The 26,031-nt window shown below is 37.7% G+C and overlaps 1 protein-coding gene across 2 annotated transcripts in view; it reads right to left on the reverse strand.

Moving 5' to 3' along the window:
- Positions 1-19,784, reverse strand: part of LOC139118749 (uncharacterized) — a 41,434-nt gene extending 21,650 nt beyond the window's left edge. The window contains exons 1-9 of one of the 2 annotated variants that reach the window (XM_070682174.1): positions 19,693-19,784; positions 17,120-17,519; positions 8,168-8,309; positions 7,012-7,131; positions 6,444-6,569; positions 4,800-4,916; positions 3,285-3,491; positions 2,617-2,829; positions 1,237-1,458 (exon numbers count right to left, since the gene is read on the reverse strand). In XM_070682174.1, coding sequence (XP_070538275.1) covers positions 1,237-1,458; positions 2,617-2,829; positions 3,285-3,491; positions 4,800-4,916; positions 6,444-6,569; positions 7,012-7,131; positions 8,168-8,309; positions 17,120-17,519; positions 19,693-19,772 — 1,627 coding nt within the window. In that variant the 5' untranslated portion in view covers positions 19,773-19,784. Of the gene's footprint in view, positions 1-1,227; positions 1,459-2,616; positions 2,830-3,284; positions 3,492-4,799; positions 4,917-6,443; positions 6,570-7,011; positions 7,132-8,167; positions 8,310-17,119; positions 17,520-19,692 lie in introns of both variants that reach the window. The other variant, XM_070682173.1, reaches the window with a different exon arrangement.
- Positions 19,785-26,031: the final 6,247 nt, after the last annotated feature.

Raw genomic sequence — 26,031 nt, forward strand, 5'->3', positions numbered from 1 at the left:
GACCCACATGTCAGCAGGCAACGCTGACTATACCTTTGTTATTTCTGGTTGATTAAACAGAGTAGACCAGGTTTTTCTAATCCAGTTGTAAGGCTAAAAGCTTATAAGCCTGATAGAAAATTGTGTGTGTGTACTACAATGCGAGAATACTTGAAGCGTACTGCAGAACTCAGAGGAGGACATACGCAACTTTTCATTAGTTTGTTAAAGCACATTTACCTGTTACAAAAAGTACTATTAGTAGGTGGATACGTACAGTGATGATGCAGTCAGGAGTTGACACTTCTATATTCAAACCTCACAGTGTGAGGGCTGCAGCAGTATCTCAGGCTAAGGACAAGTGTGTTCCTATTGAGCAAATACTGACCACCGCTGGCTGGTCATCACAATCTACATTTGCAAAATATTATGATAAAACTATTGTAAAGGACAATTAGTTTGCAAAGGGAGTATTAAATACTTCTAGTGATCTAAATGTTAAATACAAGTTTATTATATACAGATTAAGTTTCACTGTTACTGGTGTTTTGTTGTCTCTTGTGCACATCTTGCTTTAAAGTCTCATGTGATCTCAAGTGCGATGACGTAATAGAATTCCAAAATTAAACGAGACTTACCTGGAAGGTGAAGTTTGATTGGAATTCTATGTAGTCATCACAGCACGTAGAGATCACATGCCCACCCACTCCCACCCTAAAGCGTGTAGGGTGAGTTTTATATGATCTTTTAGCCCCTATTTGCTGATGGAAATGTGCACCATCGACAGTTAAAGACTGAAGCTACGCAGGCGCAGTGCAATCTCATGTGATCTCTACGTGCTGTGATGACTACATAGAATTCCAATCAAACTTCACCTTCCAGGTAAGTCTCGTTTAATTTTGGAATTTTGGACCACCGTAGAGAAAAGAACCATGACCTCTGCACGCCTAAAGTTTGGAGACATCTGAAATTACCATTATAAAAACTTCAAGAGGTAACATAAGTGGGATATGATGGAAACGATAGTAAAGAAGACACGCAAACATGTATGCTGAAATTGCATAGATATTCATTCATTTATTCATTCATTCATTCATTCATTCATTCATTCATTCATTCATTCATTCATTTTATTCAGTACTTTGGCCACCGGCCTATGGTACAAATATACACTGATTATGTATGAAAATTGTATAGATATAAGAAACAAATTATGTTTACTAAGATATATCAAAATAGTAAACATACAATGCTTACCACAACAGTCACCCCTGTTTGTTATTATGACGTCATGAATTTCAAATTCTCTACCCAAGTCCACTTTCCACCAAGGCTGGTGCTCTTTCTGAGTCTGCGTACAACTTCGCCCCGAGTAATCGTTGGTTTTGTCGCCGTCGATTGCTTTGATGGCACTGCCGTAGGCGTAGATGCTACTTTGACTGGCTAGCTTGTCAGAGGCAAGGTTCCAATGCCGTGAATCTGCGAGAAAGCAACGACCCAATGCAGTAAATTTGCGAGAAAGCAATGACTGTATCATTACGGAACATTTAGCTGAATTCTAACCACATAGCTTAGAATAACTTCAAATTCAGCACGATAGGCGAATAGTCTGACAACATTAAGAGTTTTACGACTTTAAGCATCAACGTGTTTTATAAGTCAACAAATAGTTGGATGTTACGAATTGGACTTATTAAAAAGAATAATCTTAAAAGCAAATTTGAAAATTCAACAGTTCTAGCGTTGCGAATTTATAGACGGCAGTGAGTTCCACAGGAAAGCACGTAAAAGGAGAATGCTCCCTTGCCACATATGGTAACACTGAATTTGCCATGAAAAGGTATCAGACTTAATACGTCAGTTGAATTCCCAGCAGAAACCTTCAACTGAACTGAGCCAATACATTAATTAACGCTGTGCAACTCGATAGATGGTCTCATTCGTGACAATAATATTTTGAATTTATTGCGAGCTTCAAGATCGAGGATAAATTTATAAGAAGGTAGGGGGTCATGCATTGAAATATTTTTGAGATTTTTTTTATATCTTGGAAGGCCACTTGAAATTATAGCGTGACTGTTTCTAGTATACAAAATGGTAACGACAAAAAGTGACTTATTATCCTTATTTGAAGTGTGAATATCTCTACCAAAGTAAGTTGCTTCTTTAAATTGAGACATAGAAACAACGCGCAGACTCAAATGGTCTGAAGCATAAACTGTCCTTATCTAAGAAGGCATCTATTTGGACACCTTCCATAACCCAGCTGGCGGTGTACAAGTGGAAATTTAGCTGAGAATAGTCCATTCACTTGCTTTTAAGAGGGTATTTAGATTAATGCGCTCGCAGGGTCACATTAGAAATCTTGATGAAAAGGAGTGTCTTATTTAGATGAAGGTTTAATGGTCGAAACATACTGAATATGGCAATGTAATTTCGAAGGCTAAAGAAACTAAGTTTATGCCTCTTCTTTTTCGGACAAGATTATTTCATTTTACCAAAATAAAATGGTTTACTTACTCTATAAATAGAGTATAGCTCGTATTTCCCGAGACATATTTTCGTTTGTACAATTCTAATCATTCTGAGAATACCGTTGCCACCAAACTGCATTCTCAACTCTTCACAAAAACTTACCTACTGCCAAAACTTCGACCTCGCACAGTCGCATGGCTTCGGATTTTCCTAATATTTTTATGAAGACAAAGCGACCAGCTGCGGGGGAAGGATTGCACCTCAAGGTGAAGTTCTTCGTTTGGGTCTGGTACTCTTGAATCCTCTCAACACATATAGGATTGTCAAACATCCTTGGTGACATTCCTATTCGAATTTGCGCTCCAGCGAGTCGAGCTGCAATATATATGGTTTCAATACGTGAACTCTAGTACTGCCTATTATGAGCCTCAGTAACAAATACATACATACATACATACATACATACATACATACATACATACATACATGTACATACATACATACATACATACATACATACATACATACACACACACACACATACACACACACAAAGATGAAAAAACGCAGACTGAAAACCAGATGATAAAGCCAAGGTACAACAATTAATGATGACAGCTAACCATAGTAATAGTAGACATTGTCTTTCGACGGGAGATTTCAGTTTGAATAAAGTATGTCTCGCTGAAGTCTTTTATGTAGATATTGACATATCAATTTTGTAATTGCAGATTGACATATGATGTATGATTAAATCGATAAGTGTCATGACGTAAAAGTTAGAGTGTAGCTTCGACACGTTTGATTCTTCAGAATCATTGGAAACTTACGATTCGTTGTCGCCCTGTGTGTGATCCTTAATTCGTATACAAGGTAACTCTTTCTAAGATTCACAGTCCAGAACGGCTGCCACATATTTTGAGTAAGGGCACAGGTTAAGACATTCCCATCGACTGCTAGAATCGGTCTTGTGTTCCTATATATCCTCCCACTTTGTTGGGCAGGCTTGCCCTTCGCAACATTTCTCCATTCAGGGTCTTGTGAAAAATAGAAAGTGTTCTTTTTAAAAGATCATCTGAGAAAATACGAATGACTTTATGACAATGTCCCAATAATTCTAAAGCGATCGTTGGCATGGTGATTACGAGACTCGTTTTTTTCCCAGCATTGTAAAGAAAACTGTTAGAGGATAATACTAGGAGTTTATGCTCAATCCATTGCATGAAATTAACTTCATAGCAACGAGTGCAAGTCCATGTTTTAACCTCTGAACGTCTTCCATAATGATGTCCATAGACCATAGGCAAGTTGTCAATGATACCAAGATGTAGAAGAGTATAATATATGCAAATATCCATAAATAAACTTGGCACTGCTAATTGCTTCAAAACGATCAGATACCTGTCAGATCAATATCCGTAGCTGGGTTTCATCAACTTTTGCACAATACTTTCGGAGTTAATTTACTAATTACGAGACCTTATTTCATATGCAAATAAGCCGTTCATTAACTTGACACTGATCAATGCTTCATGGGACAATTAGATATCTGTCAGATCAATATCTGTGGCACATTCCATCAAATTCAAAGCAGTAATTTCGTAGTTATATCACTAATAGCAAAGTTCATTAAATGTGCAAATAAACCCTTAGGCCTAATAAGCTTGATACTCCTCAGTGCTTCACACGACGAGATATTTATCAGATCAATATCTGTAGCAGGTTTTACGAAATTTTGTATTAATGTCAGAGTTGTATCATTAATTCTAAGTTCATTAAAATGCAATTTGACCCTTAATTAAGTTCACAGCACTAGATACTTCGCAACACAGTAAGATATCTGTGGGATCAGTATCCGTAGCAGATTCATCAAATTTGGTGGAGATGTTTCAGAGTTGTATGACTAATTACAATATTTTATTAAATATGCAAATGAGTTGTTTATAAACTTGACACTGCTCACTCAGTACAATAAGATTAATCAGTTCAATATTTGTAGCAGGTATCATCAAATTTGGTGTAGGAATTTTAGAGCTATATCGCTAATTACAAAAGTTTATTAAGTATGCAAATGAGCAGATAATTGACATGACACTCGCAATATCATTATAATGTTCCGAGGTTGACATCCGTGAAAAGTTTCATAAAATTTTGTGCAGCATTTCTTAATATATGTCAAGCGTTTTTGAGTTATCGCGTAAACAGACAGACAGACAGACAGACAGACAGACAGACATTGGTACGACATTATATCATGTGTGAACACGTGAGTTAAAAAGGAAAAGACTACGGTTTACGTTGAGCATGTCAACAAAACAACCACTATAATAAAAAGAAAGATTTACTGCAAATGCTTCCGCTTTCGTCACTTCCGTCACGGCAGTCATAACTTCCATCGCATACTTTCAGCTTGTTGATACATTCGGATGACACCAGACACCTGAAATGAGGGTCTTCACATTCTGAAGCATTGTGAAAAAAAACACATTTTAAGGGAAGGGAAAATTTCAAATTTGCTTGGGCACGGGACATATTTTAGCTGGCAGGAAGCAGATTTTAGTTTTTTGTCTGGAAGGCAGATATTGCTAGATTGGCCTTGGGACAGGGATTGGGCAAAACGAGGAGAGAGGAAGTTACTTGTAAAACGGGAACGGGGAAGTTGAGCCTATTTATAAGATAAAAATATTGGGAAAATCGACAGGTTGTTTTCGTCACTAGGCAGGGGAGCTTCATTTCTGCAAAAGAATGATACAATTTTAAGGGGAAATTTTTCCAGGGTATTGGAAATCGACAAGTTTTTCCCCAAGGGGGATTTAAAAATTCACAATGGGAAGGGGAAACAAGCAAAAATATTTGAGCAATTGGTAGAAATAAAGTTTAAGTGCGGGAGGGTAAGTCAAAAAATTTTCAGTTTGAAGGCGAATTATGAACAGCTTATTAATTATCCTCTGGACAGTTAACATGTCTAGTCAGTCAACACGACCTGTATGTCCCACACAATATATCTTATCATAATAAGGACCCTTTAAAAGTGAATTGTTCACTGGCTGCACCTGTACATTGAGGAGTTTGCCAACTCTGTCAGGTGTGGCTTTCGGTCGGGCAGTAATATTAGTCGATCAGAAAGAACTAAACTTTAGGGTTGTTGTTCAGAATGAGGTTGGAAGTAGTCAAAACAGCATCACCACATCAGCATAGTAAGCGAGGGTTAAAATGATAAATATTGAAGAATTAGCTTGATGTGTGTAGATGCGTGGTGTTGTTCTGACTACACGTAACTCCCTCCTGAACAATATTTCCACTTTCGCAGAGTTAAACTTTTTGTCAGGCAAAACACAACTTCTGGTCCTTGACATTCAGCAAAAGTGATGCGGCGACGCGGTTTTCTTCACCCCCTTTTATTCTTTCCTTTTTTATTCCTAACAATGCTGGTTTGGTACTATCCAAATATGATAATTTTAAAATTACTATTGCAGGGATAGAAATAAAACAATATTACAGAATGTTTTGTTGTCAACAAATTACAAAGTGATCTAGTTCATGGCCTTTTAAAGTTTTACGATGATATCTTAATAAATCATGTTTCAACAATACTTTTATCCTGAACGAGCAAAGAATAAGTACACAAATGCACCGAGCGAAGACCTGTAAGGAAATATTGAAGATAAACTTTGTTCCTCAACATACTGTTCTTGCGGTATTTTATTTCATTTGGAGGCACCATTGGGGGCAGTGGTTAGGGTACCGGACTCACTGTCGGAGGACTGTGAGTTCGAGACTTTGATCGAGACCCAGTATGTCCAGAGTAACGGACTTACTGTCAGAGGATGGTGAGTTCTAGACTCTAGCCCAGTGCTGTGCCCCAGAGAAAGGCACGTTACTCGTCATTGCTGCATCGGGTAGTTGGGTTCACCTGCTTAGATGAGTATTAAACTAAATAAAATAATAAAATCATCATTTTTGTCTCGATTGGAAACGTGGAAACTCACCATCACAATTGTCCTCATCTTCTCCGCCATAACAGTGAGTGGTTTTATCACACAGAAGATCATTTGAAATACACATACCAAGTTCGCTTCCCGAGTCACATCTAAACTGGTCGTCTCCACATTCGGCTAATGTACAAAATAGCAAAATGTTATTTTAAAGTACTTTCTTTTGTTGTAATTTTTTTTAAATCGCGTAAAAACTGCACTACTATTTGACCCGCTTGTAAACGAGTGGGGTGGTGAATAACAAAATCAATATTAACTCTAAAAGCTGTAAAGTGTCACGTCGGTCATTCTGAGAGGTTTGATCAACACTCTCAACAATATGCAGTCGAGTATATTTAAGAGAGAGAGAGAGAGAGAGAGAGAGAGAGAGAGAGAGAGAGAGAGAGAGAGAGAGAGAGAGAGAGAGAGGAAAGAAAAGACAGACAGACAGACAGACAGACAGACAGACAGAGTCAGAGAAATCGGAAGAGCGATTTAGAGACACAAAGAATTTTGCAGGGAGACGAAAAAGAGCAAGCATGGGAAATATGGGAAACACCATCGCATGAGACACATAACTTACGGTAGCTGCAGTGATGTTCGTCACTCATATCACCACAGTGGTTGATACCGTCACAGACCAAGTAGAGTTTGATACAGTGTATGCCATTGTTGCAAAGAAAATCGCCCTCAAGACATGGAACTGAATAAAAACAAAATGAAAAAGTCAATTTGGGGTGCGGTTCCTGCATGTTAGAGTTTGAAAGTGTTGATCTTATATAATACAAAATGTGAAATGAAACATAGTGTGGTAAAATCTGTACGATGTTTAGCGATAGAAGGACAGCAATAAGATTAAAACGTAATACCTAATAATACTCAGGGTTTTTCAATTAGCACAAACTGGAATCGATAGTATCCTAGCTTACGAAAAATGTAGTTAGATTAAATATGGTAAAGCAAAAGGTAGGTAAATAGTGGCAAATATTAGATAATCTGTATCAACAATGCCTCAGATTGAGGACAGCATGCAAATTATCAGACCAAAGACGCTATGAATAAATTTGAAAATGGTAATGTCGTAATCTCTATCTTATATATATCAAGCCACCTGTAGCTGAGACAATTACTATCACATTATGCTTTAAAAAGAAGGGTGCCATTCCTACTCCCTAAAATTTGGATAACTGTGTTGCTTATTTCAAGTAGCCTTCTCAATGGAAAATAGATTTTTCTAAATGTTCGCAAAATCATGACTGTGCAAAAAGTTGATCAACGCTAAAGGCTTCAAAACGAACCTGAACAAGCAGTATACGAGCTAAGCGATGTAAAAATTCGAAAATTCTAATATTTGTTTGTTGCATTCCATCTTAAAAATGTATCTGCTCTGACATAGAGCACTTTGTTGGGAATTGAGTTGAGAGTGGCTAGGCGTGTCACTATGTGGTATAAGCACAAGCGAAATTAGCGAAATTCGTGAACATATGAGATAGAAATCTGGAATAACAATCAGATGGTAATAAAGAACATTGAGCGTAAATTATGATTATTGAATAACAAAGTCTAACGGACTTTGAAATGTTCATTTTGATCATAAATATACAAATTTGATAAATTCCTTCTTGCGAGATTTGTAAAATGTAAAACATAACGCGACTGTATAGGCTGTGTTCTTCTCCCAGAAAATGAGGAGAAAATATAGTATGAAGTGACAAATCACACATGTGTTTCCTTCTTACCATAGTATGCGGGAACGAAGTTGTTTTCTAATATAAGCATTTGGTTGTAGACCGAGTTCCTGACTGCACTTTTGCGTAGTTTGTTGGTGTTGCACACTGTTACAGTTGGAAACTCAAGCGTCTTCTCAGACATCAAAGAAACCTGACACATGGAAGAAAATACACTGAGGAAACTTTTACGACAGAAAAAAAACGGAAAAAGCACACTTTCAGCATTTTTTGGCAACAGAAACATAGGTACCGGTTAATTTGTTTTCGTAGCTGAATAGTCGCCTATCTGAAGTGACACAGAGTGTCATGCTTTGATTAAAACGTGTGCTCAAACTGCAGCATTATTATAATAGAAGTGTATCTCAACGAGAGGATATTTTGGGGGAAAATAAGCAAATAACTTAGACAAATATTAAAGCTCCATAAGCTGTATCTGTTTTCTTTTTTTCAGAATTTTTGTTTTGTTATTTTCCTACACTTTCTGCATTGAATTCGCAATCTGTAATTCATTGCCAAGTATTTAGCATATCAACAACACAACCTATATGAGTATAATCTACATTGTTATTGTTCAAAATTGTATTCATTTGTAAATAAAAAACAATGATCACCACACATATACAAACTGTGTTGTCAAAAAGAAAACTTGCCACAAGTTACAGCTTATGTCCCTTTAATAAGAATAATCGATTCGAAAGAACGGATATGATCATGTAACTTGGTTGAATTAAATATGAAATGTACTATACGTTTCCAAAAGATATTATAGAAATAACGGGCGACGCGCTGACCATTAACGTTTATTTGTGGGCAAGGGCGAGAGGAAAGCAAAAAAAATATTAACGGGCGAGGCTTGCCGAGAGCCCGTTAATTTGGCTTTCCTCGAGCCCGCGACCACAAATAAACGTTAATTGTCAGAGCAGAGTCTGTTATTTCAATTATATTATCAGCGAACCCAAGAAAACCGTCAAAATTCTTGAAAAATTTCAGGAGGGAACGACAGCTGGGCCCAAGAAACTGAGCAATACGCGACGAACTGTCACGCGCTGTAAAAAATTGGCAAATCCGAAAATGTTTTCAGAAAAAAAGTACCTCAACTTGACCTACAGTGCTCCATTTTATTTTGTGATTGATTATGATTTTGTTTGAGCTGTAAAGATACGATACTTTGAATAATCTTATTATTCATATTCACGGGCATGTAAACGAACCATTACTGTGTGTTTGTGGTCAGTCACGTGGTTCAGCTCGACCAATCAAAATGCGACGGGCAGGTCATGGTAATATATTGTGTATTTGTGGTCAGTCACGTGGTTCAGCTCGACCAATCAAAATGCGACGGGCAATCCGGCTTACCCTTTGAAAACCTATCGATCTTTAAGCAATATTCATCGTATCAAATTCCTGTGAAATTGTGCAATTTGCATGGCATGGACACAGTACAACAATCATCGTGGGTTTCCGAACGATCCTTTTAAGGGATAACACGGTGACCTACAAGTCTTGTCTATGTTTTATTCCGAAAGGCGCAAAAGCTTTTGACGCGGGTTCAACTCTTGGCATAGCCTTTCATTTCACTTTTTTCCGACGAGTACTAGTCACCATAACCTCTCTCAAGAAGGACATCAAATCACCTTAAGTTACTTTGACACGTTAAGTGGAAATACAATTCTTGGTTTAACGCTTGTGTTATATGTTTAGTTCGCGAAGAGTCGGAAGAGTAAACCACACTGTTTGAAGTCGTTGCTCACAACACACGGCATAAAATTTGGTAACATAAACTAGTCATTTCTTGCCCCTCGGCGACATTCCCCGTGAAATCGCAAATGCAAAGCTAGAAAATGAAGATTTTTCGACAACAATGCGAAGAAATACCATCGGTCCATAACACATAACTTTTACCAGTGCAGTCGACATTTTTTGCGTAAACTATCCCTGTTTTCACTCATTGCCTCAACATCAGTCGGCGTTAAGTTTACTAACACTATGCAAGTTGACCTTCGTGAAACAGGTCGCAGTGATAACAATCATAAAGCATCAAAGTCTGATACTTCACCACAACGACAGCGGCGAATACGTAATATCTAGGAACTTGGAACAATATAAGCCCGTGCAGAAGCGAAATATCTATCTGCTTATGACCAATGCACATGCAGCCACGGACACTCGGTAAGCTCAATCTCTGACAATGTAAAGCGGCTCGACAGGTATTTCTGCTGGTAGGTTATCATCATGACAGTCACTTATGGCTTGGAGTTTGCAATGCAGACAACCAAAGAACACTGTTCAAAACCATCTAAACACTCTTCCATAAGCCAACTTCTCTAGCAACCCATACTTCTATTCTTGATCGTCAACCAATCCACACAGCAACTTCGAAATCTTGAGAACATTTTGTTTATCACAATTCAAGTCTGTCTAAATAGAGGATGTCAAGAAAATCATAATCAACTCGCCAACAAAATCAGGCCGCCTCGACCCGATTCCAACTCACTGCTCAAGAAATGCCTTGATTCTCTACTTCCCGTCAACCTGTCTCTTCGAATTCACACTGGCACAGTTCCACAACTGTTCAAGTCAGCACTCCACTCCTCAAGAAACCTTCACTGGCCTTCACTTTGACTTCTCGAGAATTACAGACCTGTTTCCAATCTGCCATTTCTTTCCAAAGTACTTGAAAAGATAATCACTGTTCAAATCACCGACTAGCTTAAAAAAACTCACAACAACTATTATTTCATTGAGCATATAGGAAATTTCACAGTACAGAAACTGCCCTCCTGAAAGTACACTATGACATCTGTTTATCCTTGGACTCTGGCAATTATGTGATACTCATTCTCTTCGATCTCTCTGCTGCTTCCGATACAATCGATCGCAAGATATTACTTCACAGACTCTCTCATCTTGAATTCTCTGGTGTTGTACTCAACTTTTTCTATTCATACTTGGTGCAAAGGGAGCAGTCTGTCAAAATCATCGGTATCATCAGTGAACCATCAGAACTCCGAACTTTTGAGTGCCACAGGGCTCTATCCTAGACCCTATTTTGTTCAGATCTATATACCTTGCTCCATTAGGAAATTTAATTCACAAGCATGATCTCAACTTCCAACAGTATGCAGGCGACAACCAGTTTTATCTTTCATTTTCCCATCGTGACTCTCCTGCAGCCTTGTCCTCAGTCGAAAAACGTTTAAATGACATCGATATCAAGGTATGGAGGACTCAAAATAAACTCCTGCTGAACGACGATAAAACAAACGCAGTCCTTCTAATATGCTCCTAGTTCAACTGTTATCAACATCGGTTCTACTCCGATCATGCCCGTCTCATCTGGTCGCAATATTGGCATGGTCTTTGGCAATAATCACCTGTTCAGTCAGCACATTAAGTATACTTGCCAATCAATCTACAGCAATCTCCGCTAGATTGGTTCTGTTTGACGCCACCTTACTAGTGAAGCATGCCAAACCTTAATACTTGAAACTTTGAAAACCAAACTTGACTATTGTAATCCACTTCTATATGGACTCCCAGATAACACAATAGGCTTGTTACAGCGAGCTCAAATGCAGCAAATAGAATAATCACAGGCACTAGGAAATTTGCACCGATCAACAATATTCTAGTAACCCGTCTTCATTGGTTACCAGTTCGTCTAAGGATTGACAACAACTTTCAAGGCTATTGACAGCCAGACTCATGCGTACATCAGTGATCTACTCCAGCCCTGTATTCCAACTCATACACTCCGTTCATCCACCAAGACAATTTTAACGTCTACAGCAAACCATCCACAAATCTGTCACCTATTTTGGCCGAGTAAAACCATACGCTGAACCTAAACTATGGAACGCACTATCACTAGATATAAGAGAATCCCAAAACTTGAATACGACTGGATACCCACATGTTCTCCAGAGCATAAATATGGTTTAACCATTGAGCGTCATAGAGCAAAACACTGTTTTTGACTTTGCTCTGTATAGACTTTGCTGATTGTTTGATAGATTGATTGACGATTCCGAAACACTGCACTAAAACCCCTCACTTTGAGGTGCAACAAAACCGTCCGTTTATTATTATAAGTGAGTTCTAATGCGAAAAAAACACATATTAATTACATGAAAGTAGTTCTAAAAGCGAACTTGCTAAATGCATGACGAAACGAAACGAAAAGAAAGATACACGCCCTATGATTGGCCAGACGCTGCAATGTTCGTTCTTTTCGTATGCAATCCTTTGTTCTGATTGGCTGAACGAAAACGACGAAAGAATTTTCGTTCCTTTCGTTCACATTCTTTTTCTTGATTGGGTTAACGAAAGTGACGAAATATTTGCATAACCATTTTACTGATTGTCTGGAAAGAACGAGCTATTGTCGTTCCTCAAAAAGTTGGCGCCTCGCTCTTATATATATTCACCATGTAATAACTCCCGTCTTTGAAATACAAGGAATAACAGTGAACGCAGATTGAACAGATTTTATTCACCGTGACCTCCATTCAACTCGTGTCATGAAAGTACAGTGGACCCTCGCTAAGTCGCGCCTCAATAAGTCGCGGTTTCGGCTAAGTCGCGGTTTACGTTATGGCTCCCATTGTTTTCTTTGCATAATTTACGAACTTCAACGTGTTGCGGTGTGTAAAAGCATGAAAGTGGTCTCACAAATCCGCACGTCAATCATACAAATTGTCACTATCTACACCATAATATGGTGTCGCGGCCCCCCTTTCAAGCATTGTGTAATTCGTGTAGCGCGTCAAACGAAGTGTCAACGTTAACGTGTTTCGGTTAGTCTCAGTGGTCTCATGAACCCGTGGTCAGTTTTATTCATTGTATTTCAAAGACGGCGGAATTATATCATGGTGAATATATAATGAATATATAATGAGAGCGAGGCGTCAGCGCCCTTCCATGCAGACAAAATGAATATGCAAATCTTTCGTCACTTTCGTTCAGCCAATCAAGAAAAAGAATGTGAACGAAAGGAGCGAAAACGCTTTCGTCGTTTTCGTTCATCCAATCAGAACAAAGGATTGCATACGAAAAGAACGAACGTTGCAGCGTCTAGCCAATCACAGGGCGTGTATCGTTCCTTTCGTTTCGTTTCGTCCATGCATTTAGCAAGTTCGCTAGTAGCGAACTTGCTAAATGCATGGACGAAACGAAACGAAACGAAAGGAACGATACACGCCCTATGATTGGCTAGACGCTGCAACGTTCGTTCTTTCGTACGCAATCCTTTGTTCTTATTGGATGAACGAAAACGACGAAAGAGTTTTCGCTCCTTTCGTTCACATTCTTTTTCTTGATTGGCTGAACGAAAGTGACGAAAGATTTGCATATTCATTTTGTCTGCATGGAAGGGCGAGCTGTTGTTAATCAAAATGCTGGCGCCTCGCTCTCATTATATATTCACCATGATGTAATTCCGCCGTCTTTGAAATACAAGGAATAAAACTGACCACGGGTTCATGAGACCACTGAGACTAACCGAAACACGTTGACACTTCGTTTGACGCGCTAAACGAATTACACAATGCTTGAAAGGGGGCCGCGACACCATATTATGGTGTAGATAGTGACAATTTGTATGATTGACGTGCGGATTTGTGAGACCACTTTCATGCTTTTACACACCGCAACACGTTGAAGTTCGTGCAAAGAAAACAATGGAGCCATAATGTAAACCGCGACTTAGCCGAAACCGCGACTTATTGAGGCGCGACTTAGCGAGGGTCCACTGTACTTTCATGACACGAGTTGAATGGAGGTCACGGTGAATGAACCCTGTTCAATCTGCGTTTTCTGTTATTCCTTGTATTTTAAAGACGGGAGTTATTACATGGTGAATATATAATAATAGCGAGGCGCCAACATTTTCAGGAACGACAATAGCTCGTTCTTCCTAGACAATCAGTAAAATGGGTTATGCAAATATTTCGTCACTTTCGTTAACCCAATCAAGAAAAAGAATGTGAACGAAAGGAACGAAAAGTCTTTCGTCTTTTCGTTCAACCAATCAGAACAAAGGATTGCATACGAAAAGAACGAACGTTGCAGCGTCTAGCCTATCATAGGGCGTGTATCGTTCCTTTCGTTTCGTTTCGTCCATGCATTTAGCAAGTTCGCTAATGTGACAAAACTGTACGTACGCAAATTACATAATTCTCGAGTAAATTAAACACTTTTTGATGGGACAAAAAGCAATATCCTACACAGGAGGTCATGGGGTCATGTTAATTATAAATTTCGTTTTATAAAAGTAATGTGTAATACTGCAAGATAATTCATGTCAAGATGATTCAGAGAACTTATTTGCAATTACCTGAGCTTAATTCATCGACTTCTGATGAGTCTGAACATAAATTACAAGTTCAATTTCATTGAATTAGAGCTGACAAGATCATGGATTCTCCTAACAATGATTTTAATTCAGCTCCTAGTCTGAATGTGTATCGTCACGATTACGGTGAACACTCAATTCATAGAGATTTAACATTGACGTCAAACAATCAGTGGACTCACACACTGAAGAAAAACCATATTATGAAACTGGGAAAATTTTAAAGGGCCGACACAGGTAATTAGTCAAGTAAAAGGACTCTTCATATAACACGTAATACACGACAAGATTATTCATGACGTCACTCCCCGTGAGTATGTTTATATGGAAACACCCTGTGAAAATTACGGGCAAGTTAATCTTGTCTTTTCATACGAATACGTTAAGTAATAGATAAACACCAAAGCCGAGGAGTGTCCTGTTTAAAACTGCCGAGGCCTTTGGCAGAGGCGATTCTAAACCAGAAACTTTGAGGGAGGGTAGTAACTTAATTAACCAGACATCAGGTGCAGACATCAAAGTCAAAACCAATCGACAGAGAGTGGTTTCATAACGGAACTAGTTTATCCGATTATGTAACAGATGACCATGAGCTTCGTAGAATACGATCAGTAATTAATAATTAACCTTTACATAGAAAGAGTATTCATTAACAAATTCCATGTCAGACACTCCTAGGTATATAATCCTATATGTAACTTACACAGTGTTGATAGAGTATATATTCAGCAACAGATTGTACACTGAACTTGTTTGACGTTGAAGATCCTAACTTATTTCAACCGATTTTTAACCTACCCTAGCTTCAAGCAGGATGAAGGTTCACACCAGTATTTCAGTATGCTTCATGTTGTCAAGCATTATAAACAGTTTTTTTTATAAGGGAAAGAATAAGTCCCTTTTAATTTTGTTACATAATATTCATTTTCTTCATTTCTCTTTTGATTTGAATGTCTGTTCATTCTGCTCTTCATTCGAAGTCCTTGAAAATGAGAATACCTTTAATCTTTGCTAATCATTGACTTCAAGTTTACATTAAAAGTTTATTAGTGACAAAAGAAAAAAATCACGTGACTGCTCATGTTAACTGGAACTTGATAAAGCTGCGTGTTTATAGCTCATGTGATTTTGAATGTTATGTTAGGCGAATGTGAAACAAACTAACGATAAAAATATATTTCTGAGCAATTGCATTAAAATCAAGTTGACTTTAATCCAACATTTGCTTGCTCTTTTTGCTTGTGTTAATATATACGGTTAGAAGTTTACTTTTCACTATTTCACAAAAACAAACTGACGCTTACATTTAAGCTAAAAGAGATCACACAGGTGAGCTAATGTCGTCGCGACAGTAATGACAGTGTCGACATATATCAATAAATACTGCACTAAATTTCATGAAACTTTTCACAGATTACAATTTCAGAACATGATGATACTGAGAGTGTCATGTCAATTACCTGCTAATTGCGTATTTAATGTATTTTAGTAATTAGTGATATGACTCCTAAATTCATACACGAAATTTGATGATCCCTGCTACAGATATTAATCTGATAAATATCTAATTGCACCGAGAAGCATTTGGCAGAGTCAAGTTAATAAATAACTCATTTGCATATTTTATGAAGATTTGTAATTAGTCAATATAACTCTGGAATAACTGCACCAATTTTGTGAAACCTGCTACAGATATTGATCTCACAAATATCTAATTATCCCATGAAACATTGAGAAGTGTCAAGTTAATTAAGAGTTCATGTGCATATTTAATGAACTTTGTAATTAGTGATGTTACTCAGAAATTACAGCATTAGATTTGATCAAATGTTGATGTGCTAGATATCTAATTGTCCCATGAAGCATTTAGCAATGTAGAGTTATTAAACGGCTCATTTGCATATTAAATAAAGTTTTGCAATTAGTGATTTAGATCCGACAGTTGAAACCTGCTACATATAATGACATAACAGATATGTGATTGTTCTGTGAAGCGTACTTTGTAATGAACCTATTGTGAAACACGTGAGCACATTTAGTTTATTGTATCAACCTCGAACCTTAATTGCATTTGCCAAGTAGTCACATTCATAATAACGGCATCCTGTTTTCAATTACAGTGGTTCGCCTTGAAACATCGGAAAATATGGGAACTAGACATACTGTCTAAACTGAGGAGTTGCCAACACTATCAGGCGTAATTATCGTCCAAGTGGTAATATCAGTAACAGCGAAATCAACTGTACAAAAATGAAATATTGTCGGGGAGGAGGTCACGAGTTGTCAAAACAACACCGCATGTCCATACACATCCCACTAAGTGTCCAGACAGCATCATTTGCAAGTCTTGACTACGTCTGATCTCGTTCTAAACAACAATGTTTCAACTTTTCAAATGTTGATTTCTTTGATGGAATGATATAACCACTAGAAGATAGCTATACCTTATAGTGTTGGCAACTCCTCCATTTCGACAATATGTGTAGTTTCCGTATTGTCACAGGTTCAACGCCAACCACTGTACATATAAGCTTATGCCATATATGCATGACCGATTGCCGCTTTGAAAGATGTTTGTGCAAAGGAAAGTGTTTTCGATATTCCATTACCTGAACTGTGACGTTGTATTCGAAATAAGTAAGCAAGAGATATATCATCTGGTACACCATCATGCACGCAGCAATAGTGACAATTAACAACCATACTGTGCGAGATACTCTTGTCGTGCCCTCCGTGATGCGTCCAATTCCATGAGCCGTTGTATCTTTCCCGAAGTCAGAAAGCATACGCCTGAATGACAAATCTTGCCCGCCCTGCCTCTCTGCGGACGTTTCATTGCTCCCTTTCTGGTTATTGTCTTCGACAGAAACACGGAAGACGTCTTTTTCTGTTATTTCCATATGTCCATCTGTCGGGGACCTCTCATTCTCCCTTTCGCATACTTCGACAGTGTCGAGACAACTTTGCTGCGTTGAATTCCTAGGACGAGAGGACTTGCTCTTTTTCATGCTACATCGAAAAAGACAACAATTGAGATTGTTTTATTTGTAGAAATACAAGAGCCACCCTAACAATTAAAAGATTTATGCCTTAAGGAGGTACGCTACCATTCCAAAAAATGTTGGGACATTCTTGAAGTTGACTTTTCTGAAATAATCTTTATGTGTACATTGCAAAGATATGAAAAAATATGGGGTACCCATGCAAAAATTTTGAAAAAACACATGCCAAAATTGACAGAAAACCACTGAATCTCCCATTTTGCGAAATTTGCACTTACCAGCAGAATCTTTATTTTATCGCAAACGATTAACAGATCCCAGTGTGCATACCACATTTTTGCATCGCCAGGACAGCTGAATTAGGACAATCCACTAAAATTTGTGATGTCTTGTCTTAAAAATTAAATATTAGACCCTAAATTTATCATTTAACTGTAAAATTAGTCTTTTTTAAAGATATAAACTTCATATAAATGCACAAAATAATATTCAAAATGTTAAAAAGTACAGCAATATCTATCAAACAGATAGTGTTCTTTGATTTAGAAGCAAAAAAAGTTGGGGTCGCCACGCAAATTTTCTTACTAAACTGCAAAAAGTGACGAAAAAAGAAGAATTTTGTTAAACCTGAGATTTGACCCTCTAGCTTACTGATATTATGTCAGAGCTACAATTGTTAATCATTCTCTACTGATCTTTCAAATTAAAAATAACTGTCGATTTTTAAGTGCAAAAACATAATTTCGGTTCTTTTGATTCATAAAAACTTCTGAAAAAAATATTATAAGGTCACTAGCATGATTTTTTGCCATTTTGTCCTGTTATTCACGCTCACCAGGTTAGGTAGTCTGAAAGGAACATGTACATCTTCTGGACAAAAGAGGGCGCTCTCCTATATAGAATGGTAGCGTACTACCTTAAGACGGATATACTTTATTTTATTTTTGTAGACAATTTGAAAACAATTTGCATGTTATTCTCGTTATTGGTTATTTTCTGTCTTAATGAAGGCTTTTGATTAATGAAAACAGTACGATGAAAGAATCATAATAATTGTAATTTTCCATTTATAAGCCTCCGCATGAGGTAATGAGGTACAAATATATTGCGTACTATCAAATTCCACTGAATTGTATGACTTTTTTAACGCAACGAAACATGAATGTCCTCGCGGAAATGTTATCAGAGAAATAGCTGTTTGCAGTGTTAAAAATTTAGCTGGAGATTATGCCAATTCGGTTGTAAGAATTAAAACGTCGAGTTCAATTACTGTTAGTTCCGAAGCACTTGTTGCGTCAAATTGTCAGTTAATATACCATTTTCAAATACTTTTTTCAAACGTCACGTGAAATATAACCATATTCTAGATCCCTGTAGAAAGAGGTTCAAAATGCTCAATCCATAATGTTAGTTTACCAAGGCACTCAATTCAACATGTGCCAGAACAATTGAAGTTCATGTTCAACGACAGGCAGAGTTTTATTAAGACCTCACCTGTTTTCCGTGCTTAAAATTTTGTCGTGACTGCAGTCTGAAGATGCGATCGGTGATAATTTATTCCGAACTGTCTAAACTGAGGAGTTGCCAACACTATCAGGCGTAATTATCGTCCAAGTGGTAATATCAGTAACAACGAAATCAACTGTACAAAAATGAAATATTGTCGGGGAGGAGGTCACTAGTTGTCAAAACAACACAGCATGTCCATACACATCCCACTAAGTGTCCAGACAGCATCATTTGCAAGTCTTGACTACGTCTGATCTCGTTCTAAACAACAATGTTTCAACTTTTCAAATGTTGATTTCTTTGATGGAATGATATAACCACTAGAAGATAGCTATACCTTTTTGTGTTGGCAACTCCTCCATTTCGACAATATGTGTAGTTTCCGTATTGTCACAGGTTCAACGCCAACCACTGTACATATAAGCTTATGCCATATATGCATGACCGATTGCCGCTTTGAAAGATGTTTGTGCAAAGGAAAGTGTTTTCGATATTCCATTACCTGAACTGTGACGTTGTATTCGAAATAAGTACGCAAGAGATATATCATCTGGTACACCATCATGCACGCAGCAATAGTGACAATTAACAACCAAGGCACTCAATTCAACATGTGCCAGAACAATTGAAGTTCATGTTCAAAGACAGGCAGAGTTTTATTAAGACCTCACCTGTTTTCCGTGCTTAAAATTTTGTCGTGACTGCAGTCTGAAGATGCGATCGGTGATACTTTATTCCGAACCCCGTCCATATTGATGGTCCTAACGAGTGGACCAATATTTATAAGCGATTCTTGCTGGTTCTGCGTACCATAAATAGCCCGCAGTGCTTTGATTAAATGATGTAATGTCTCACTGCCAATTTGCATACTGTTTTGAATTTCAAATTAACTTTGGATGATGGAATGCTTATTATATAATAATCGTCAAATTTAAATTGTTTGGTATTTGCTAAAGGGGGATAGCAAGTAATAGAAAAGGAGTGTAACGGGTTAAGTTAATCACATATCGAGTCGTCATGTATCACAAGAATAATTATCGCCTTTAATTAACTTGGTGTCAGTAAGATATAATAACATCTAGGTTTTGCATAATTATTATCTCGGTATACGGTAGGAGAGCCCCTAGTCACTCCTCTGAGACTCAACTGTTCATGTTATTTTTGTCTTAGGGCAAATGACTTGCCGTTTAAAGCTTGGAGATTATCCTGATCCTCCTACGTCAATCGAGAAAATGAAGTGGTTCTCTACCTTCTGAACTAAAATCTTTTGGTATCCCCCAAAAATTGAATTTTACAAATACAGAACTACAATTCCATTTCACGCCTAAAAGAATTACACAGCAAGGTTAAATGAGTAGTATATATACGTTTTGATACATTTGTCTCTGTTTCTGTTTTTGATTTAAGCTTGCCCAAATGCTTGTGCGTACATTTTTAGTATTCGGCATATGAGCTTTGGAATTTCACGACTACAAAGCATTTGGTTGACTAACAAACACGCTTATATTTCATTCACAAAGCCCGAAACGGCTAAATAAGCATAGCCTGCACTGTTTTGATAGTGGCATTCGCATCATCACAACAAACAATGGTAATCTAGCGTCTATGCCATGGTTCAGAGAGCGAGCGAGCGAACGACTGAGAGAGAGAGAGAGAGAGAGAGAGAGAGAGAGAGAGAGAGAGAGAGAGAGAGAGAGAGAGAGAGAGAGAGAGAGAGAGAGAGAGTGTCTAAAATGTTTCACAGGATATGATTCAGCTAGAGATAAAAGACTTCACTTATGGATAGATGAATCAATGATTCAATTTGTTCTTGAAGATAATTCGTCTGCGTAAACCGCCCCAACAACAAACACGGCTTGTACGTTGCTCGCTCGAAAATGGAAGATTATTTCTCTGTTTTGCAAAAAAACTAAACCACTTTTCTAAATGGTCATAAACATCTGGGTTAGCGCTCATCTAGTATCAATATAAGTTTGGCGGGATTCAACAATTATTTTTCGGTCGTTCCAGCAACGCCGGTAGATACATCTTGATCGTAATGTCTGTAAATAACTGCTTGTATTATAACTAAAATGGCGACTGATAGATCTCACTATGCTTGTGGGAAGCCCCCCTCTTTGCGAAGAATCTGATGTTTTTGTGTGAGCTGCCAGTATGCACAGTAAGCAAAAAGTCGATCGTTTGGTTAGAGTACTGTTTGTTTTTGAAGTGATAAAGATAGCAAGAAACTTTATAGAATTCTAATGCGTTTTGCTCTGCAAAATTGTCATTTAGCAGATATTAAACCTATGGCTAGCAATGGACCAGCTGATCTAAACGGACTATTACATAGCTAAAATTTTGTCTGTTCTATCTGATGGGGTAACATGGTTTACGATAGCTTACAATTTGTGTGTGAGACAAAAATGCTTTCTTAGCATTGCTGTTATTGTAAAGAGTATCTAATAGTCCTTGTTTGATCAAATTGTAAAGGAGTAAATGCAGCACAGAAATATAAAGCCGATGGGTTTTTCGCGATATACACTGTCGCCTAATCAAAACAGATCGCGTATTATTGGGAATGGTCGATGAATGTTTCCCACTTTGATATGGCGAGACGACTTTATACTGAGATAGCAGTGCTATTTTTCATTCATTCATTTATCTATAATTCATTTATGCATTCATTAATCTATTTATTTATCAATCTATTTGTCTAGTTATTCATTTATATCACCTGGTTAGCACTACCTTCCTGTCATTGAGATCTTCTAGTTTTTACACACGAAAATCATCATATTTAGTTTTTTGGTGGGCTTATTTGGTCCGCAGTCATGAAAAGTTTGATCAGTAAAGGTTTATTTTGTCACAAATTGTGTCACCGTGGGAACCAATAAACCAATTTGCATCTTCAAAAAGAAAATCGTAATAGGGATGATTTTCACTTTTCAATAGGTTTAATCATAATCTTTACGGCCCTGATACGGCTTTTGCGGCCCGAGGTCGTACGGCGGGAGGGCCCGAGCGTGCGAGGGCCCGTACGCCGTACGACCAAGGGCCGCAAAAGCCGTATCAGGGCCGTAAAGGTTTTATCATATACCTTATGGAATGATAAATATGTAGTTTACATAATATTCAAGATTGTTGAGGAGCTAAAGCTGCGTGCGATATCAAAAATTCATCGCCGTTTGTGTCAGGTTTTCATAAATACGATGGCCGCTTCCCGTCGCGGATTGACATACATAATGACGTCATTTGTTTACCTGCAGAATTCTAGAACGCGCAAGCAATATGCGTACTATTACGTGACCAACAGAGATCAAGGCTGAAATCGAGGTGTAAGAAGGACAAAAGCGTGATGTCAGTTTCTTGTAATTTATCCTGAACAGACACGCTCTTAGTATACCCAGGATTTCACTAGAATTTAGAAATAAAAGCCGATGTTACCGGCGCGGCTCCACTGTCGCCACGCGCAACTACAATCTGAGCGAGCAGACGTTTTCCAAATCTCGCGCTGGCTGTGTGTACGAATGGAACGTTTGCGGATAGCAACGCGCGTAGTAACCAGAATCGAGATAGTTCAGAAATGCACGCGATAGCCCATATTTTGGCACCGGGCCGGGGCGTGATACGTAAAAAAAATGCACGGATCTGAGGGCGCTTTCTCCCATAGCTTTACACAGGCACGTGAATGTAGGTATATGATAATCTTGATTATTAACTTAACGCCTATTTTTAAATTAAAAATCTTTGACCTGAGATTGAAAAATAGAAAATACGTATCCAAGGATGGCACTTTGCGCCTATCCAGATTTCCTCAGACGAAATTTATTTCCAACAATGCACTTTCTGTTTTTCCAATTTTTATTGGTTTATTGGTTGGCCAACATGTACTACGGATTCAAATACCCTCCAACCACGTAATACCGCGCTGTTTGTTTGCATACAGAAATTTAATGTTCAGGAAATTCCTTCGAAATTCTGATGAATAGGAATAAATTACTTATTCAAAAAGCTGGTTTGGATTTTGCTTGAAATGCGTTCGCTTATACCAATTATAATCCATTCAAGGACGCGTACACAAAATGTGCACATGAATGATGCAATAAATGTAAGGTAAAAATACCATAGTGTTTAGAAAATGTACCAGCAACAATGCTACCAAATTACCATATCTTTCTAAATGGCTACTTCGCCTTGATTTTGTGACTGTCAGCATTGTTTCATGTAGCTTTAAGTTTGCATTTTCTATACCTGCCCTAAATCGCCAGTGCTTGCATTGCACTATTGCGTCATGTGTCTGTGTAGACGTATCTGATCGTCAGGAGTGATGACCTTGGATTTGCTAGTATTATATAGTATAATGTTAAGAAAGGTGGACCAAGTAGATAATTTTACAGTGCTCTCTGTACAACATCACTGTATTATCTAGGGGCGTGCATAACTGGACCCACTTATCTTCTGAAAGCCCATTCACTTATGAGGATAATCGAATTGCAAGCCAAAATCGACTTATACTAATTCTGTCAGTTTGTGCTATACTTTCCGTATCAGAAATGGGGTCGATTTGGATGTCAATTGAATCTTTTGGATACAAGAAGCATTCTGTAAAGTGTACCATCTTTTTAGTTAAAGAAATGAGTGCGTCGAAATTGAAATACTGAAATTTTTGCCGAATCAATCCCTTTAGAAATCAAAAATGAAAATAGTGTGTTACTTCTACTGTTAAAAATATAAAGAGTTAACTTTTTACAAGATAAAGGCAGTGAATAATTCATATACTGCGTGTGCTTCAAAATGAGCCTTAAAAGTTGACTAAAAGGGAATTGTAAAATTTTGAGGGTCTCACTGTCTCTACCCGTGGCGCGTTCTTCTTTAAATGGCCATGGCGGTAATATTAGCATGCCGGTGTATCATAATCCCATTTCCATCTCAAAGCCATGTTTTATCACTTTTTGTTCTACATAATTAGATTGAGGCTCAGCCAATCACGGTTTATATTTTGTGAGATATAATAATATTACATACTCACCCTTGACTTTGTACGACCGACATGTCGTCTGTTAAAGTCTAGAGTGCAGCATGGAAACAGATCAATGTTGTTTTTGCAGCTTGCTTAAAAGCCACCTTAATTTTGGCTACGAACGATCTAAATAATGGGTTAATCGAGCATGTAGAAATCATAACAGGGACAGCGTAAAGAGACATGTAGCAGTGAATTCATTTAAAAGTTCAGGAGTCTCACATTGTGATTTACTGATGGTAAATGCTGATATATTGAACGACGCAACTTGGTCAAGTAGTGAATTTGTTTAAAAACAAACCCACTTTTTGTCTCATCGTCGGTAAAACAGAAATGAACAACCGTGACTGTATCACTAGTACTGGCATTCTTCGGAAAGGTTGAGACAGTGATACACTCCAAAATCAATGCACTATATATGAAGTATGGTTTATAACTTATGAGTATATTTCGCTTCATGAGTTTCGTACTCAACGTGATTCTTGCGAGGTTCACCAGCCTGCTCCCATATGTCCTGAGTCTGGGCAAGTGCTGGAATGTCCTATCGACGGCGACGTCTGATCCTCTATCTTCATATATCGACCCTGTTTAGTACATAACCTTGCAGCTCTGATATCACTAAGCTCATGGTCTTGCCTATAAAAAGTGATCGTGTAAAAGTTTTTTTTTTGTCAGGAAAAGGTTTCTGATATTGTGTTAATCTGAAACACAGAAACATTCAGACAAAGAGATAATGCGAAGTCGACATTCACAATAACAATTAATTACTTAAAACATAGGCCTTAATGCGTATGGTTTAAGCGAAATTGACATCGTGTATCAATAAACTGTCCCCTAGGACTGAAGAAATTTGATAAATGCGTCTGTAGAATCTTTAATATGAAAACTTTGTTTGTCATTCCTTTGTTAGTTGTTGACAGGAGACAAGTCTATAACACGAATTCGTTTATTGATATACGGAACGTAACGCGAAATCTATATGCAATGCTTTATTTAGGGATTCTATGGATTCTCCGACACAAAACGACGACATAAAATGACCTCACACCCGATGAATATGCAATGCACTTCACTTGTGACTACTAAGAGACAACGATTTAAAATGTGCATTTAATCATTCTCGGCTAAAAACCATGCAAGAGTTTGCGTGTTTCCCCTTGAAACACCCTTCAAACAAATTGTTCTGCCACAAATAAAAATATTACTTTGAAATATTTCTTTGTTGAACAACACTTGGTTTAATGATAATCGGGTCTCGTTTTATAGTGTGATTTCTATCACATCACAGTAAAAATTTTAAAAAATAAGACCAGTACGATGAATAGAAGAAAGTTGTGAATCCGTGAATAAAAGCCTTATTTGACAGGCGTATTTCAAATCATACCTGTGTTAATTCCAGGTTTCAAAATGTATGTGTTTAGTATTGTCACAACAAAAACAACTTACAACTAATAACGACTGAAACAACTTTGCTCTTTTCATAATGGAAATACTTATTGCATCAAATAATTGCGGCGTATATTTCTACTAAAAATGGCGCTCTATCAGTTCAGGTTAGTCACATGTCACGTCTGTCCTTTTTAGTATTTTGAATATCCATTTTTTGTCGAGTGCCAATTGCAAGAGATTTCTATTCCTATATGAAAATCGCATGGCAGAAAATTTCCCTATGAAGTGCAAACGGTGCTGATGGTAAGCGCACCCTTTCACATGGATTTCTCTCAATGTTGACGTCCCTTCGTTCGCCCAAGTTCTAATCAATGCTCTGGGATTATTTTCTTTAGCTTAAGCAAGCAATGAGGTATCGGTCCAATTTATGTTCAAGAAGATGACATTTCTTAATCTGAGTACACCCCCTCGACGAATTTAAGTATTCTGATAGTCTTCATTAACAATACGTACGCACGTAATACATACATACATACAGACAGGCAGACAGACAGACAGACAGACAGAAAGACAGACAGACAGACAGACAGACGGATAACGATTTTCAACGAGGACGAAT

The sequence above is a fragment of the Ptychodera flava genome, chromosome 19 (genome assembly GCF_041260155.1).
Source record: "Ptychodera flava strain L36383 chromosome 19, AS_Pfla_20210202, whole genome shotgun sequence".
Lineage (NCBI taxonomy): Eukaryota > Metazoa > Hemichordata > Enteropneusta > Ptychoderidae > Ptychodera > Ptychodera flava.